The sequence below is a fragment of the Callorhinchus milii genome, unplaced genomic scaffold, assembly GCF_018977255.1.
Source record: "Callorhinchus milii isolate IMCB2004 unplaced genomic scaffold, IMCB_Cmil_1.0 Scaffold15, whole genome shotgun sequence".
NCBI lineage: Eukaryota > Metazoa > Chordata > Chondrichthyes > Chimaeriformes > Callorhinchidae > Callorhinchus > Callorhinchus milii.
The window spans coordinates 17,524,429-17,540,909 of record NW_024704756.1 but is presented as its reverse complement, the minus strand read 5'-3'; the positions used below and the strand labels follow the sequence as shown (position 1 = coordinate 17,540,909).

Sequence of the window (16,481 nt, the reverse complement as noted above, 5' to 3'; positions counted from 1 at the left end):
AAAGATGCTTGTTTTATTGTCTTGTCCCCTTGTTCATGTTTCAATAAAGAGACAGTAATGTAAAAAAATTGTAACTTTGTTAATTTACAGTTTATGCAAATTGAATAAAATCCATAGATTATTCCAGATCATTCTTGCAGAACCTCAACATCTACACAAGATTGACATTGGTTCTTTGTCCCTTTGAAAGAAAAAAACATTCAATGTTTGCCTTCCTCACAAAATATACAACCTCACATTTTTCACATTAAATTTTAATTCTCCAGTGACTTTGCCCAATATTTCTGACTGACTTGCTGACCTCCCCCATTGGTGTTGCCTTGTGGGGATGGGGCTGTGCAAGGAGAAGAGGGTATTGTGTTGATGGCTGGTACACAATTGGACAGGGGCTTTCATTCCTCCAGGTATGACTCTCTCATTTGCTCCAGTCGTTCCTCTAGCTCCTGTACATCCACCTGCAGAGAAAATACCAATAACACGGCAAACATTACAACATGGCACGGGTGGGCAATTGAGCCTGAGATATAGGTTAGATACAGAGTAAAACTGCTTTGACATTGTCCCACCCAGCACTCACAAGTCAGTGACAGCACAAGTTAGAGACAGAGTAAAGTTCCCTCTACACTGTGCGTCCACACTCCCAGGTCACCAAGATGTCATAAAATAATAATAATCCTTGCATTTTGCTATAGCACTTTTCACCTCTTCGAGACTTCTCAAAGCGCTTCACAGAATATACTGTAAAATGAATTGACTATATTTTGTGGGTGAAATGCGGCAGCCAATTGTGCAATTAATATGTAGTTAGTGAGAGACACCTGAATTCTCCAGTAAGGCATCTCAAGCTGATCTCTTACCTTGAAGATCGTGATGTAGTTGTGGAGCAGGTCCTGCACAACTCTCACTGATGTCCCTGCTGTACCATCCATCTGGAACAAAATGGGACCAAACACTCTGGACAGAGCATCTGCAGACATCCCATTGGAGCTGGAGAAATACTGCACACTGGTGGGGGGTGGAAGAAGAGATAGTGAGAGGGACAAACTAGCGCGTGTGGCTGGAATTTGCCAATTGCATACAGTAGGATGAGCCCTGGGCAGTGCAGTGAGGACACAGAGCTGAGGTTCACCTACCAGTGAAGGTGGTCAATAAGAGCCCGGAGTGTGGCTCTGTTCCGCTGTGGCAGGTTCTCGATCAGCTCCCCATAGAGGCCAAGCTTTTCCTCCTCGTCTTCAACGGCTGAACAAAGGAGCAAAGCTGGTGGTTTGTGTTTACTCCACGTTTGTCCTCATTAACCCTTGAGCTCTGACCTATCCAAATCCTCCCAGGTAACATTATATTTCATTTTTATTACCTTTAGAATTTATAATATTTAATGACAATATTTAATGGTGACAAGGAGGGGGGGTGCGGGGTTGTGAGGAGGGCGTGTGGGGTGTGTGGAGGGAATGTGAGGAGGGGGTGTCTAGGGCGTGAGGAAGGGGTGCCGGGTGTGAAGAGGGGGTGTGGGGTGTGAGGAGGGAGTGCAAGTTGTGAGGAGGGGGTGCAGGGTGTGAGAAGGGGGTGTGGGTTGTGAGGAGGGGGTGCGGGGTGTGAGGAGGAGCTGCGGGGTGTGAGGACGGAGTGTGAGGAGGGGTATGCGGTGTGAGGAGGGAGTACAAGGTGTGAGGAGTGGGTGCGGGGTGTGAGGAGGGGGTGTGAAGAGGGAGTGCAAGGTGTGAGGAGGGTGCAGGGTGTGAGGAAGGGGTCGGGGTATAAGGAGGGGCTGCGGGGTGTGAGGAGGGAGTGCAAAGTGTGAGGAGGGAGTAAAAGGTGTGAGGAGGGGATGCGAGGAGGGGGTGTGAGGAGGGTGTGAGGAGGGGGGTGGGTTGTGAGGAGGGGATGCAAGGAGGGGGTGTGAGGAGGGTGTGAGGAGGGGATGCGGGGTGTGAGGAGGGGGTGCGGGGTGTGAGGAGGGGGTGCGGGGTGTGAGGAGGGGGTGCGGGGTGTGAGGAGGGGGTGCGGGGTGTGAGGATGGGGTGCAGGTTGTAGGGGTTTTAGTGGTTATGGCAATGGGGTTGGGGCATTGGGAGGTAAGGTTTACCTGACACACTGAGCCACTCCCCACAGCTGCTGACTGTGAACAGGTTCTCCTCCAGTTCGCGGAAGTATTTTTTCAGAGCTCCGGCGACTTCGCTGACCCCGAGCTCTGGGCCGGCCCCCAGTTCCGCACTGACCTTCACCCGCGGCTCCTGAAACAGCTCCCACACCTCAATCACCTTTGACCTGTGTCCACTCCCCAGGTAAATCCCCTCCGATGTCATTCCTGCACCAGGAGCAACAATGGGTGTGAGTCTGCAGTGTGTTGGGGTGCGTGTGTGAGCTTGGGTGTACGGGTATGAACACATGTATATTGCTCAGTGCAAACTGGCTGCCATGTTCACCTACAAAACTCACAGTCACTACACATTATCGTAAATCCCAGGAAGTATTTTGAAGCGTCCTCCTGACATGAAAGGCTCAATATTAAATGCAAGTATTATGCACAAGCAATTATGTGGGTGTGTGTGTGTGCGTGTGTATACGAACAAGTGTGTGAGTGTAAGCAGGAGTGTGATGGCTGTTGTAATTTAGGGGAGGAATAGGACTCAGCACTTTCCTGCTCTATTCAGAAATATTCAACCAGAGAGATATGTAATGTTTCATTTACTCAAAGGCTGTTCCTGTGACTAAAATGTCCATCGTGGCCTCCCCCGTCCTGGGGCTGGTGTTTGGCCGAGGCTGGGGTCTTACCGTGCTCAGTGATGTATCTGATGCACTGAGTGACCAGCATTGGGGCCTCAGCATCTCCAGTGTGTTGCTCACGCGCTGTGGACACAGCCACACTGAGCGCCGTGCACCAGCCCTCAAAGTTGCTCAGCAGGTGAGTCTTCAGGTACCACAGCCTGCGGTCAGAGCAGCAACTGTCAGTGTTCTCACTCTCACACCTCACTGACCAGCGGCTCCTGCAGAACCTGCCGCTGCATCACAACGTCAGCCCAACAACTGCCAATGTGTCCCTTCCAACTCCCCTTCATTCCCACTGGAGCTCTCTAATCTAATCCCATTCCCTGCTCTCTCCCCATCATGTCTGTGCTGGTGCTCTCTCCCCATCATGTCTGTGCTGGTGCTCTGCCCATCATGGTCTGTGCTGGTGCTCTCTCCCCATCATGTCTGTGCTGGTGCTCTCTCCCCATCATGGTCTGTGCTGGTGCTCTCTCCCCATCATGTCTGTGCTGGTGCTCTCTCCCCATCATGGTCTGTGCTGGTGCTCTCTCCCCATCATGTCTGTGCTGGTGCTCTCTCCCCATCATGTCTGTGCTGGTGCTCTCTCCCCATCATGGTCTGTGCTGGTGCTCTCTCCCCATCATGTCTGTGCTGGTGCTCTCTCCCCATCATGTCTGTGCTGGTGCTCTCTCCCCATCATGTCTGTGCTGGTGCTCTCTCCCCATCATGTCTGTGCTGGTGCTCACTCTCCCACTGGAGCTCTCTACTCTATTGCTAACCGCAGGGATCCAACAAAGTCAATTCTCTGGATTGTGACTCTGGAGCTTTCCCCCAAACTTCACCAGACTGCAGTACCCCATTTTCACCACCAGGTGTCGCCTCAAACTCTAAACATAGCACAGCGCCATCCAGTGGAACAAGTGCAGCACTGCAGCACCATCATTATCATTGCATTATCATTACATGATGGGTTCGGATGAAGAAAGTCCTTTGGTCCATCTAATCTCATCCCTCCAGAACCCCCGCCCACATCACAGCATCCAAGCTGCTGTTTAAATGAACGATGTCTTAAAGACACACTCTCTCCTGTTCCCAAACCACCCACACTCTTACTAAGTCACACTGGAGGCACGGATGGCGCCTGGAGACAAACAATAACAAAGCTCACCTGGTGCCAGCAGCAGCGATCACATACCCAGCGGTGAAGTGAACTGTGAACAGAGATCAGAGCTGACAGTTACTGAGAGGCCATCTTCATCACTGCCAGGTACGGGCGCTGGCCTGGTCAGCCCTCGGCTCTGCTGCTCTGACACGCTGCCCCGCACAAGGGAACCATATCTGTGCTGTTACCCTCCGGGGGCACAGCTCATTCCTGGCCTCAGTTTCTGTATGCAATAAACTGCTCCCTCCCCGCCCTCCGCCACCCATCTGCTCCTGCTTCCTCCCCAGCATAACACCCCCCCGCCGGCCCCCTCCCACCTCCTCCCCCAGGGACAGTGACACTCACTGAGCTCCGTGATGCTGTGTAGGCTGAGCTGCTCATGGCTGCTGTTGTCCAGGTAGAGGAGGAGGTGGTGAGGGGTGAGCAGGGCCCAGGCTGGGCTCCAGCGTCTGACTGCCGCCTCTCGGACCTTCAGTCGCCCCAACAGCTGGAAATCTCCCGTCTCCCCCTCGGGCACAGCTTCAGGCAAAACATTCTGTAACAACAGGCGGCAACATCACAGGCAAACCCCGACCTCACACTCACTCACACTCACTCACACTCTGCCAGCGCCTCACACTCACTCTCACTCACTCACACTCTGCCAGCGCCTCTCACTCACACTCACTCACTCTGCCAGCGCCTCACACTCACTCACACTCTGACAGCGCCTCTCACACTCACACTCAGTCTATAGCAACTTTCAAAAGGGAATTGGATCTGTACTTGAAAAGGATAAATGTGCAGAGTTATGGGGTAAGAACCGTCATAGACACAATGGACCGAATGGCCTCCATCTACACCGTAATATTGTGTGAACAACCTCCTCCAGACACCCCCTCACCACGAACCCTGGCCAGGCACGAGGCCCACTCCTGCAGACAGTCACTCGAGGCCCCGTCGATCACGTAGTTCTCTCCTGTCGTCGTCAGCAGCTCAAGCCTCACATTCCCCCTGCGGAGAGCCAACAGCAAGTTAGCCAATCACAGAGTGACAGCAGAGGGCGGGGCAGTATGTGGGGGAGGGGCAGTGGGGGGAGGGGCAGTATGTGGGGGAGGGGCAGTGTGGGGGAGGGGCAGTGTGTGGGAGGGGCAGTGTGGGGGGAGGGGCAGTGGGGGGAGGGACAGTGTTTGGGAGGGGCAGTGTGGGGGGAGGGGCAGTGTGTGGGAGGGGCAGTGTGGGGGGGAGGGGCAGTCATGAGATAGCTCGCCTAAGCCGTGCCCACACCCTTGCCCACCCCCTCCCCTTAGCCACGCCCTTTGCCCAGGCCCTCCCCTCGCCCACAAGGACCCACCTGTCCTCCCCTGGTTGTGGCCCGGGGTCACAGCGGGTCAGGGACAGCAGCTGCTCCAGGCAAATGGAGTCACAGGGCGTCTCACTGCTCTCGTAGCTGAAGAACTTCAGCACATTGGCTTCCAGGGCGCAGAGGTAATAGCGAGGAGCTGCGGACAGACAGACAGGGAGGGAGGGAGGGAGGTCATGATTCACACCTGTGCAGCCTCCACCCTCAGCTACTCAGCTCTCGTCCAGGCCGCCTGTCACGCTCTGTGTGTCTCTGATCTCAGTCCCTCCCCCCTTTACTCTGTGTGTCTCTGATCTCCCCCACCCCTCACAATGTGTGTGTCTCTGATCCCCCCCACCCCTCACAATGTGTGTGTCTCTGATCTCCCCCACCCCTCACGATGTGTGTGTCTCTGATCTCCCCCCCACCCCACAATCTGTGTGTCACAGAGAAAATACGGAAGGGAGAGAAGGTACCTGTTGAGGGTTTTCCTCGATCGAGTGATCCCACCGGGGCGGCAACTGGAAACGGAATCACACACAACACCGATACAACATCACAGCTCCCGAGAGAGAGACATTGAGTCAGAGAGAGACAGAAACGGATAGAGACACAGAGAGAGAGGGACAGACAGAGAGAGAGAGAGACACACACACAGAAACAGAGAGAGAGCGGGACAGACAGAGACACAGAAAGAAACACAGAGAGAGAAGTGCAGACAGACAAAGTGAGGAAATAAAGAGCAGTGGGGATGCTGGCCGGGGTTTCCTACCTCGGTGCTGGTTTTGCCGGAGGAACTCGAGCTGCGTGGTGTTGCCGACGCGCTCCGCCAGTTGCAGAGCTGTGAGGGGCTCGGTGTCCGAGTGAGCAGTTACACAGGCTCCAGAGAAAACCAACAGCACCATCTCCGCAATGTCAGCCGTCAGCACAGCCCGGCACAGCGTCTGTAACAGGCAGCAAGAGGGGCTGGGAGCCAGCGGCAGGGGCTGGGGGGGGCAGGGGAGGGGCTGGGAGCCAGCGGCAGGGGCTGGGGGGGGCAGGGGAGGGGCTGGGAGCCAGCGGCAGGGGCTGGGGGGGGGGGGGGGGGCGCAGGGGCTGGGAGCCGAGGCAGGGGCTGGGGGGGCAATTAGCGATCACCAGGGATTACTAAGCAATGACAGGGGGTTGGTAATTGGTTACCCAGTGTTAGTTAGTGATGCCCAGGTGCTAACCGGCAATAACCTAGTGTTAGTTGGCACTGACCTGGTGGAGCTGGTGTGGCTGGTGGGTCAGGGGGTGGAGCCGCTGGTATTTGCCGAGCTGATACTTGGCGGTGATGAATGTTTGCCGTTGCTCTGAGGAGGAATCGGGACCAATCTGTTCCCCGGGCGGCACATTCCCCGCCCAAATCTGGTTCGCTCCTCTGTTCCCGATCACCTCAAACAACTGGAAAAGTTATACCACAGTGACTCCCACTGCACACACCACACCAGCGTTAGAGACACAGTAAATCTTCCTCTACACTGTGCGTCCACACTCCCAGGTCAGGGTTAGAGACAGTAAAGCTCCTCTACACTGTCTGAGTGAGTGACACTGACAGTGACCTCTGTACCTGAATAACAGGCTCTGTCCAGATGTTACTGTCCATCTTAAGGCTCCTGACCTTGGAGATGATGGGGCCGAGGGCTCGATGCTGACCTGGAGATGATTGGAAACAAAGTGGATGAGAAGCAGCACCTTCCCCGGGCCCCGCACACATTACCCACACTAAACACGTTACTCACACACTGAACATGTTACCCACACACTGAACATGCTACCCACACACTGAATACATTGCACAATATATAATAATAATACTGGCATTTGATACAGTGCCTTATTACGTCTTCTAGACGTCTCAAAGCGCTTCACAGGATACACCGTAAAGTGAATTGATTGTATATTTTTGGGTGAAACGCGGCAGCCAATTGCGCCCAGCAGTGAGTGTCCCACAAACTGTCGTGGATTGAACGAACAATTTATTTATTTTATTTTTCTTGAGGGATTATTATCAGGCGTGTGGAGTAAGGAAACTTGCCCAAGGTTTCGCCCTGCCGGGAATCAAACCCAGATCTCTCGCTTACGAGAAGAATGCTCTAACCCCTGAGCTAGTTACCTGCGCAGCGAGTGCAGATTACGACCAGCAGGTTAATGGACGCCCACTCGGGCCGCTCAGCCTGGCAGTCGGCGCACTGATCATTGCCCACCACCTCCCACACCCGTGCAGCCACCTCGTAGCTGGAGAGCGAGTGGCTGATGCTTTGCTCCAGTGCAGCTGTCCAGGCGCTGCATTCCTGTTCCGAACTTCCTTTGAAGCTGCAACACAACCAGAGACGGGATCAGTACAGAGAGAAGCCTCTTCCTCTCCCCTCCCCTTCTCTCCCCTCTCACGGGGACACAGGCAGACCCCCTCGCACCGTACTCCCTCCTCCTCCCCATCCCCGGCGACAGCACCTGAAGCTCCTGCTCGGTGTCACTAGATGGAATGTGGAGCCGCTGCTGTCCTTCACTGAGGCCAGGTTCATGTGGATGTTGGTGATCCCGATCCCGTCCCTATAGTCCTGCCGGGGCAACCCACAGAGTGTGTTCAGCGTAGGCCCATAGTGAGTGAGCACTTTGGAGAGGGCAGTCACTGGGGGAGTAATTGGAGGAGGGGAGAGGCTTGGGGGGCGGTGTTGGGAGTGTTATGGCTCAGGGGGATGGTTGGGGGTTGGGAGTGTTATGGCTCAGGGGGATGGTTGGGGGTTGGGAGTGTTATGGCTCAGGGGGATGGTTGGGGGTTGGGAGTGTTATGGCTCAGGGGATGGTTGGGGGTTGGGAGTGTTATGGCTCAGGGGGATGGTTGGGGGTTGGGAGTGTTATGGCTCAGGGGGATGGTGGGGGAGTGTTCGGGGTCGGGGGGTGGTTTATGGCTCAGGGGATTGTTCTTCTTACCTGCTCGTTCCTGAAGAGCCAGAGCTTGTCGTTAGCGATCACGGTGTATACCTTGGACAGGAAACCTCTCAGAGCCAATTTCCCCCTGTGGCCCTGCCCTCCCAGCCACTGTGGGGGAGAAGGAGAGGCAGCGGCCACTGAGCTGTGCTGGTCTCGATGCTGTTTGATTCCCAGCTCTAAGGCCCTCAGCCATTCTGCTCGCAGCCCTGGAACAAGGGGACATCCTCCTCAGTCGCCTCAGCCTCACACACTGTCCTCATCATTGACATGCTCCTGGCACACAGCGGGGGGTGGGGTGGGGGGTGGAACTTGGCAAGGTGCGTCGGTGTGTGTGTCAGTGTGTATGTGTCAGTGTGTTGGTGTGTGTGTCAGTATGTGTGTGTCGGTGTGTCAGTGTGTGTCGGTGTGTCAATGTGTGTATCGGTGTGTGTGTGTGTGTCGGTGTATTAGTGTGTGTGTCGGTGTGTCACTGTGTGTGTGTCGGTGTGTCAGTGTGTGTCGGTGTGTCAATGTGTGTATCGGTGTGTGTGTGTGTGTGTGTCGGTTTATTAGTGTGTGTGTCGGTGTGTCAGTGTGTGTGTCGGTGTGTCAGTGTGTGTGTGTGTGTCGGTGTGTCAGTGTGTGTGTCGGTGTGTCACTGTGTGTGTGTGTCGGTGTGTCAGTTTGCGTGTGTGTCGGTGTCAGTGTGTGTCGGTGTCAGTGTGTGTGTCAGTGTGTGTGTGTCAGTATGTCAGTGTGTGTGTGTCGGTGTGTCAGTGTGTGTGTGTTGGTGTGTGTCGGTGTGTCAGTGTGTGTGTGTGTTGGTGTGTCAGTGTGTGTGTCGGTGTGTCAGTGTGTGTGTGTCGGTGTGTCAGTGTGTGTGTGTGTTGGTGTGTCAGTGTGTGTGTGTCGGTGTGTCAGTGTGTGTGTGTCGGTGTGTCAGTGTGTGTGTGTCGGTGTGTCAGTGAAGCGTTACCTGTGGTCTCAGCCTTGAAAACAAACTCGGTGGAGCACGTGGAGAGGATAAATCTCTTCTCCTTTCGAGAGCGAACGAGTTCCATTGAGCTGACTGAGATAACGTACTCAGAGTAGGCGTCCTGCCACACACAGGCGGACAGAGATAGTCACATCAAATACAATTCATAATATTACTACTAACACAGCGCAGGACCCTAACACACACAGGTACAGGCGCACAGGTACAGGCGCACAGCTACAGGCACACACGGGACGCTCTCACCTTGTCACTCTTAAAACAGGACATGAATTTCCCATCAAACCGCACCCAAAATTTGCTCCTGACAGAGAGAGCAGAGGTTAGCACTGAACCTGGGGCAGGAGGAGCAGCTGATAGTGAATAGGACTGACGGTCTGGGTAACAGTCTGAGGGTCAATTTGGGTGTGAGTCTGGGGGTCAGTGTGGGTGTGAGTCTGGAGGTCAGTGTGGGTGTGAGTCTGGGGGTCAGTGCTGAGTCTGGGGGTCAGTGTGGGTTTGAGTCTGGGGGTCAGTGCTGAGTCTGGGGGTCAGTGTGGGTTTGAGTCTGGGGGTCAGTGCTGAGTCTGGGGGTCAGTGTGGGTGTGAGTCTGGGGGTCAGTGTGGATGTGAGTCTGGGGGTCAGTGTGGGTTTGAGTCTGGGGGTCAGTGCTGAGTCTGGGGGTCAGTGTGGGTGTGAGTCTGGGGGTCATGCTGGGGCTCAGTGTGCTGGTCAGTGTGGGGGGGTCAGGCTGGGGGTCAATGTGGGGGTCAGTCTGGGTGTGATGGTAGGGAGAGGGGATCTGCCTTTGGGACGTTCCCCGTACCCGAGTGTTACCTGGTTGGCCGCTGCAGGTCCAGCCAGCCCTCTTGTTCAGTGCTGCCGGACTCCAGGCTGCTGTGTGACTGCTCCCCCAAGGCCTCGGTCCCCGCCACACCCCCACCCTTCGCCCACTCCACCTCACCTTTCATCTTACACGACACTCGGACTGGAGACAGTTGGACTCTGTGAAAAGAAACACACTCTCTGTCAAACAACAACAAATGTTACTTGTAAAAGCACTGTGGTGAGGCAGACACTTTCTTACCCTCCCGGTATCTGGCGCTTGACGGCAGGGGGTAGTGCAGTGGGGGAGGAGGTGCTGGCTTCCGTCCCCAGCCTACAGGTTGTGGACGGTTTAATCCCATCGACATCGAAAGCCCGGAGAGGCTGGCACCCGTCTGAACCATTCTCAGCCTCAGCCCCAAGTGTTTTACGCCTCCTGCGAAACCTGGACCCGTACACAGCAAAGCCACGTCGCAGCCGTGACCTACACACAGGGATGACAACAACAACCTGTATTTATATAGCCCCTCATACAGGGTAACGTCTCAGAGTGCCTAGTCAGAGACAGAGACACAGAGGCAGACATAGACACAGACATAGAGTCAGACACAGAGACAGACAGAGAGTAATGATCAGAGTGTGAAGCCTGGCTCACCGTGGGCACTGGGGTTCTTCCTCAAAAGACTTGCTCTTAAACTCAGCAAACTGCGGAGTGAAGACACGGAGTCAGAAGTACAGCACCGAGTGGAGGGACCCCCACTCACAGCACAGACACCCCTCAACACCACATCCATCACACACCCCCTTATCACACCCAGCACACAGACCCCCCCCCACACCACACCCATCACACACACCACCCCCATATCACACCCAGCACACAGACATTCCCACACCACACCCAGCATAGCCCCCCGAGCACAGCCCCCCACCACACCACACCCAGCACAGCCCCCCACCACACCACACCCAGCACAGCCCCCCACCACACCCAGCACAGCCCCGTACCACACCACACCCAGCACAGCCTCCCACCACACCACACCCAGCACAGCCTCCCACCACACCACACCCAGCACAGCCCAGTACCCCACCACACCCAGCACAGCCTCCCACCACACCACACCGAGCACAGCCCCCCACCACACCACACCCAGCACAGCACCACACCACACCCAGCACAGACCCCCACCACATCCAGCACAGCCTCCCACCACACCACACCCAGCACAGCCCCCCACCACACCACACCCAGCACAGCACCACACCACACCCAGCACAGACCCTGGCACTGAGTTGTCAGCCACTAACCTGCTTGGAGTCGGGGGCTTCCGGGGGCTGTGGCCTGAGCTCCACCACAGGATCAGACCAGCGATGTAATGTGGTGTCTGCCCAGAGAGGGTTTGGGATTTTACTGCCTGTCTCTGAGAGCATGTCAGCACTTCCACAAGCCCTCACACTGATCATTCGTCTCTCAACTGACCGTTTCCTCAGCCCAGCCCTCACCCACTGACCCCAGCACTGACCCCAGCCCTCACCCACTGACCCCAAAACTGACCCCAGCCCTCACCCACTTACTCTAGCACTGACTCCAACCCTCACCTACTGACCCCAACCCTCGCCCACTGACACCGGACCATCACACTGACCACTAATATCTCTCACTGTAGCTGACGTATCAAAGTGACCTCTTACAGTTCTGTGACAGGTACCTGAACCTGCTGCATGGCTGTCCCCGTCACTCTGTGAGGATTGCTGTTCACTCTGGTCTGAAATCTCCTGCGTTACCTCATTGTTCATGTTCCTGAGAGACAGAGAAAGAGAGACAAAGGGTAGTCAGTAGAGACGTTTACAGAGAGTCAGCTGCCTCTGCCTGTGGCCCTGACACACAGCTCTGCCTTTTCTGGAGTTCTCAAAAGGAGAAGCAGGTATTATACAGTATTAAGATAATTCCCCCAGTGAGATTGTCACAGTGAGGCAGAGGGGTGTCCTAACCTGGTCTGGGGCAGCGACGATCGGGCAGTGTCGAAACTGGCAAACAAGGCCGGGGAGGAGACCCGGGTCCTCAGGAGTGGGGGCGCTTTGCTCTTCTCCAACAGCCGAGATATAGTCCTGGCCCGTGTCAGCCCACACCCAGGTGTCTCAGGCAGGTCCCAGGTGGGTGTTGGGTTTAACATGGCCTCAGTCTTCTCTGAAGAGTCCTGTTCGGGAGAGGTGGCCAATACTGATGGAGCATTGTTTGGGTGTTTGTGGTGTGTCGGGTGTGCACACGAGCAACACTCAGGGCTGCCATTTTGCAGTGTTGTTGAAGATGGTTTGTGTCGGTCAACGAGTGGAGGAGCAGTGAAGACGTCATCTAGAGAGGCCGCTTCCTCTGCCCATGGTGAAGGTGACTGGTATGCTATGGAACACAGCTCCCTGATGTTCGCATCTTCTAGAAAGACTGTCCTTGGTTTGAGGTCAGGTTTCAACCCAATACCTGAGCTGTGCTGCTTTGGAGAATCCATCCTTAGCTTGTCACCAGCACCAGGCTCACATGTGGAGATCTCCTTCAGCCCCACTCATACACTGAGGTTACTGTGCGGATGTGGGTACGGATCTCTACAGGAACAAGCACAGAGAAGAGATCATCACCCAGCGGACACCGGATGTTTTACATTTTTATATAACTATATCTCATATCAAATGTCTAAATGAGTCAGTGTAGAGGGAGCATTACTCAATCACTCTATCTTCAACAACAACAACAACAAGATTCCATTTATAGAGCGCCTTTCACGTCGGGAGGACGTCCCAAGGCGCTGTACAGTTGGGTCAGGATCCGAGCAGGGGGGAGATGGTGAGGGGAGGGAAGGGAGAGGGTGAGGAGGGGGTAGAGAGTCGAGAGGGGAGCTGAAGGCACGGTCAAAGAGAAAGGTCTTGAGACCGGCCTTGAAGGAGGAGGAGGAAAGGGAGGAAGCGGCGAAGGCACTGGGGAATAGAGTTCCAGAGCCTCAGGGCTGAGAGGCTGAAGGCCCGGCCACCGATGGTAGGGCGGTTGGGGCGGGGGATGTGGAGCAGACCGGAGCCAGAGGAACGGAGGGTACGGGCAGGTAGGTAGGGGGATAGTAGGTCAGAGAGGTAGGAGGGAGCGAGGCCGTGAATGGCCTTGTAGGTGAGGATGAGGATCTTGAATTCGATCCTCTGGGGGATGGGGAGCCAGTGGAGGCGAGCGAGGGCGAGGGTGAGGGCGAGGGTGGGAGTGATGTGGGCGCGAGGCCTGGTGCGGGACAGTACACGAGCTGCAGAGTTCTGAATGACCTGCGGTGTGGAGGGAGGGCCGGGAAGGCCGGCGAGGAGAGAGTTCCCATAGTCCAGCCTTGAGGTGATAAAGGCGTGGACCAGAGTTTCAGCCGCGTGAGGGGTGAGGTAGTGCCGTAGTCTGGCTCTATCCCCCAGGAACTCTATCCCCCAGTGCCTTCGCCTTGCCTCCTCCCTTTCCTCCTTCAAGGCCGTCTCTTCAACCCTGGAAGTGCTAGATGGATAGTGTCAGCGGGATCGTAAATCTTTCACCCACAAATATACAGTCAATTCACTTTACAGTATATTCTTTGAAGCGCTTTGAGACTTGAAAAGCGCTGTGTCAAATGCAAGGATTATTATTATTAGTAGTAGTATAAGTCTTTATTGAACTCACAGCGCTGCATTGGAATGTAACTTAGACTGTGTCATTCCAAGTCCTGATGTGGGGCTTCTGACTCAGAGGCGAGAGGGGTTGAGCCAGGCTGACACACACTGAATCATGGTTGTTTGTAGGATGTTGCTGTGTCCAATTGGTTTCCACCTTTGCCTACAAAATACACAATCACTACACTTTACAGTAAACCCTGAAAAGGGCTTTAGGCGTGTCTCAACGACAACGATAAGGCGCTGATTCAAATGCAAGTCTTATTTATTGATGGCTGTTTAGGGTTGTGAGGACTCAGGGACAGGACTGTGGAGTGTTGAGAGGGGGAGTGGATAAAATGATAACAATCTCCCACAGGCTCCCAGAACATTCCATATACGCTCACCCCCAGGTTAGTCTGACTTCCTTCCTGTAAGTGTATCACTTGCTGGAAGTGGAATGCAGTCACCCAAGGTAACCAGTGTGACAGTGAGACACATCTGACAGATATTTATTGTTTATGCTTCACACCTCCTTACTGGAAATGAGGGCAAGAGGCTTCACTCAGTGTGTGTGTCAGCCCGGCTCAGTGTGTGGGTCAGCCGGGCTCAGTGTGTATCAGACCGGCTCAGTGTGTGTGTCAGCCCGGCTCAGTGTGTGTGTCAGCCCGGCTCAGTGTGTATCAGACCGGCTCAGTGTGTGGGTCAGCCCGGCTCAGTGTGTGTATCAGCCCGGCTCAGTGTGTGTGTCAGCCCGGCTCAGTGTGTGTGTCAGCCCGGCTCAGTGTGTGTGTCAGCCCGGCTCAGTGTGTGTGTCAGCCCGGCTCAGTGTGTGTGTCAGCCCGGCTCAGTGTGTATCAGTGTGTATCAGCCCGGCTCAGTGTGCGGGTCAGCCCGGCTCAGTGTGTGTGTCAGCCCGGCTCAGTGTGTATCAGTGTGTATCAGCCCGGCTCAGTGTGCATGTCAGCCCGGCTCAGTGTGCGGGTCAGCCCGGCTCAGTGTGTGCGTCAGCCCGGCTCAGTGTGCGGGTCAGCCCGGCTCAGTGTGTGCGTCAGCCCGGCTCAGTGTGTGTCAGAAATCACAAAGCATTTCAAAGCCTCCAGCCCTCAACGTTTCATGAACTGGTTGGACCAAATGGCCTGTTTCCAAACCGTATAATTCTATATAACAGTGTGATTGTCAGCCTGACTGGTTGTACACCGACACTGATCAAAGACTCACCTGCTGTCCTTTCAGACCATCTCCTGTCTCCGAGACCCAGTGTCAGCGTTCCTCTCTGATCAACATGCTAAAAATACAGAGTATTTGATTTAGTTCCTGGATGGTTGATGTAGAGGGTGTGGAGCAACCAGGTGGACTGGCTTTTCCAGCTACAAAACTGTCCTTTAACTCTCTCAGTGCTGCATGGAGCTCGTGCAGCCTTACATTACACCCGTGGCCTGTGAGCAGGTAACGAGCGCCCCCCACCCTCCCAGCAGCCCAACACGCTCTCTCTCGCCTCTGAGTTGGAAGGTCGTGGGTTGACATCCACCTGAACAGGCAGACAGGACTTGGGTTTAACGTCTCATCCAAGAACGGCACCTCTGACAATGCAGAACCTCCCCCCAGTGCTGCACTGGAGCTTAGACTATGTGATACCAAGTCCTGACATGCGGTTTGAACCCACAACCTTCCAACTCAGAGGCGAGAGAGAGCGCTAATGCCTGAGCCAGGCTGAGTCACTGACTGGTATATTTAACAAAACACAAACTGGCTCAGCACCCAATGGTCACTGACTGTGGTGTGGCACCGACCAGCCAAGGCCCATCCCTGGTCTCTGCACCCTCGGCTTAGGGAGGATTGTGCTCCCAATCTGAAGTGACTGTATGTGTGTGTTATTGTGCGCGTGTTGTCTGTGTTGGGTGTGGGCAGGTGATTCAGAGGAAGGTGGTGCTGTGGATGCTGCAGATACCTGGGTGGGTCTCAGGAGGTGTTCTCACTGAGCTCAGTGCCAACTTTCATGAAGATGGATTGGGCCCCAAGGCAGCTCCTGACAGGGTCCTGGTGTCTGAGCACCGCTCTCGGAGGTTGGTCTTGAAGATAGCAACAGGATGAGGCCATTCACCCGTTGAGCTGGTCCCACTAATTTATTAGGGCGTTCCCAGCGAAGCTCATCCAGATCGGGGTCAGTTACCTCACCGCGGTGTGTGGAGCATTGCGGCCACTGTCCACCTGCAAACACACAGTCTGACTGCGCAGTGAATCCTATGAAGCGCTTTGAGGTGTCCACTTGACAGGAAAGGCCTCACTCTCCCTCAATCAGTCTCCCCCTGACTCCCCCACTCAATGTCCTCGCTCCCCCTCGCTGCCCACTCCTCACTGCCCCCTCCCTCCTCACTGCCCCCCCTCCCTCCTCACTGCCGCCCCTCCCTCCTCACTGCCCCCCCTCCCTCCTCACTGTCCCCCCCTCCTCACTGCCCCCCCTCCCTCCTCACTGCCCCCCCTCCCTCCTCACTGCCCCCCCTCCCTCCTCACTGCCCCCCCTCCCTCCTCACTGCCCCCCCTCCCCTCCTCACTGCCCCCCTCCCTCCTCACTGCCCCCCCTCTCTCCTCACTGCCCCCTCCCTCCTCACTGCCCCCCTCTCTCCTCACTGCCCCCTCCCTCCTCACTGCCCCCCCCTCCCTCCTCACTGCCCCCCCCTCCTCACTGCCCCCCCTCCCTCCTCACTGCCCCCCCCTCCTCACTGCCCCTCTCCTCACTGCCCCCCCTCCCTCCTCACTGCCCCCCCGTCTCCTCACTGCCCCCCCTCCCTCCTCACTGCCCCCCTCCCTCCTCACTGCCCCCCTCCCCTCCTCACTGCCCCCCTCCCTCCTCACTGCCCCTCCCTCCCTCCTC

General features: G+C 55.6%; 1 protein-coding gene across 3 annotated transcripts; it reads right to left on the bottom strand.

Moving 5' to 3' along the window:
- Positions 1 to 71: 71 nt before the first annotated feature.
- Positions 72 to 15,963, bottom strand: LOC103189365 (arf-GAP with Rho-GAP domain, ANK repeat and PH domain-containing protein 1). 3 transcript variants are annotated; one of them, XM_042340613.1, is made up of 26 exons: positions 15,558 to 15,963; positions 14,828 to 14,894; positions 11,957 to 12,562; positions 11,674 to 11,765; positions 11,273 to 11,349; positions 10,617 to 10,666; positions 10,224 to 10,445; positions 9,974 to 10,141; positions 9,403 to 9,460; positions 9,139 to 9,259; positions 8,184 to 8,389; positions 7,704 to 7,810; positions 7,366 to 7,565; positions 6,820 to 6,905; positions 6,471 to 6,653; positions 6,001 to 6,172; positions 5,705 to 5,749; positions 5,241 to 5,388; positions 4,798 to 4,900; positions 4,253 to 4,442; positions 3,914 to 3,956; positions 2,773 to 2,924; positions 2,084 to 2,305; positions 1,134 to 1,239; positions 858 to 1,005; positions 72 to 455 (listed from the first exon to the last, which is right to left on the bottom strand). In XM_042340613.1, the coding sequence occupies exons 3-26, from the start codon at positions 12,466 to 12,468 to the stop codon at positions 393 to 395; spliced, it is 3,474 nt and encodes a 1,157-aa protein (XP_042196547.1). In that variant the 5' UTR covers positions 12,469 to 12,562; positions 14,828 to 14,894; positions 15,558 to 15,963; the 3' UTR covers positions 72 to 392. The 3 variants fall into 3 exon arrangements, with proteins under 3 accessions (XP_042196547.1, XP_042196548.1, XP_007907927.2); XM_042340614.1 differs by lacking the exons at positions 14,828 to 14,894; positions 15,558 to 15,963 and adding an exon at positions 13,638 to 13,655; XM_007909736.2 differs by lacking the exons at positions 11,273 to 11,349; positions 11,957 to 12,562; positions 14,828 to 14,894; positions 15,558 to 15,963 and having other exon boundaries at positions 11,674 to 11,751.
- Positions 15,964 to 16,481: the final 518 nt, after the last annotated feature.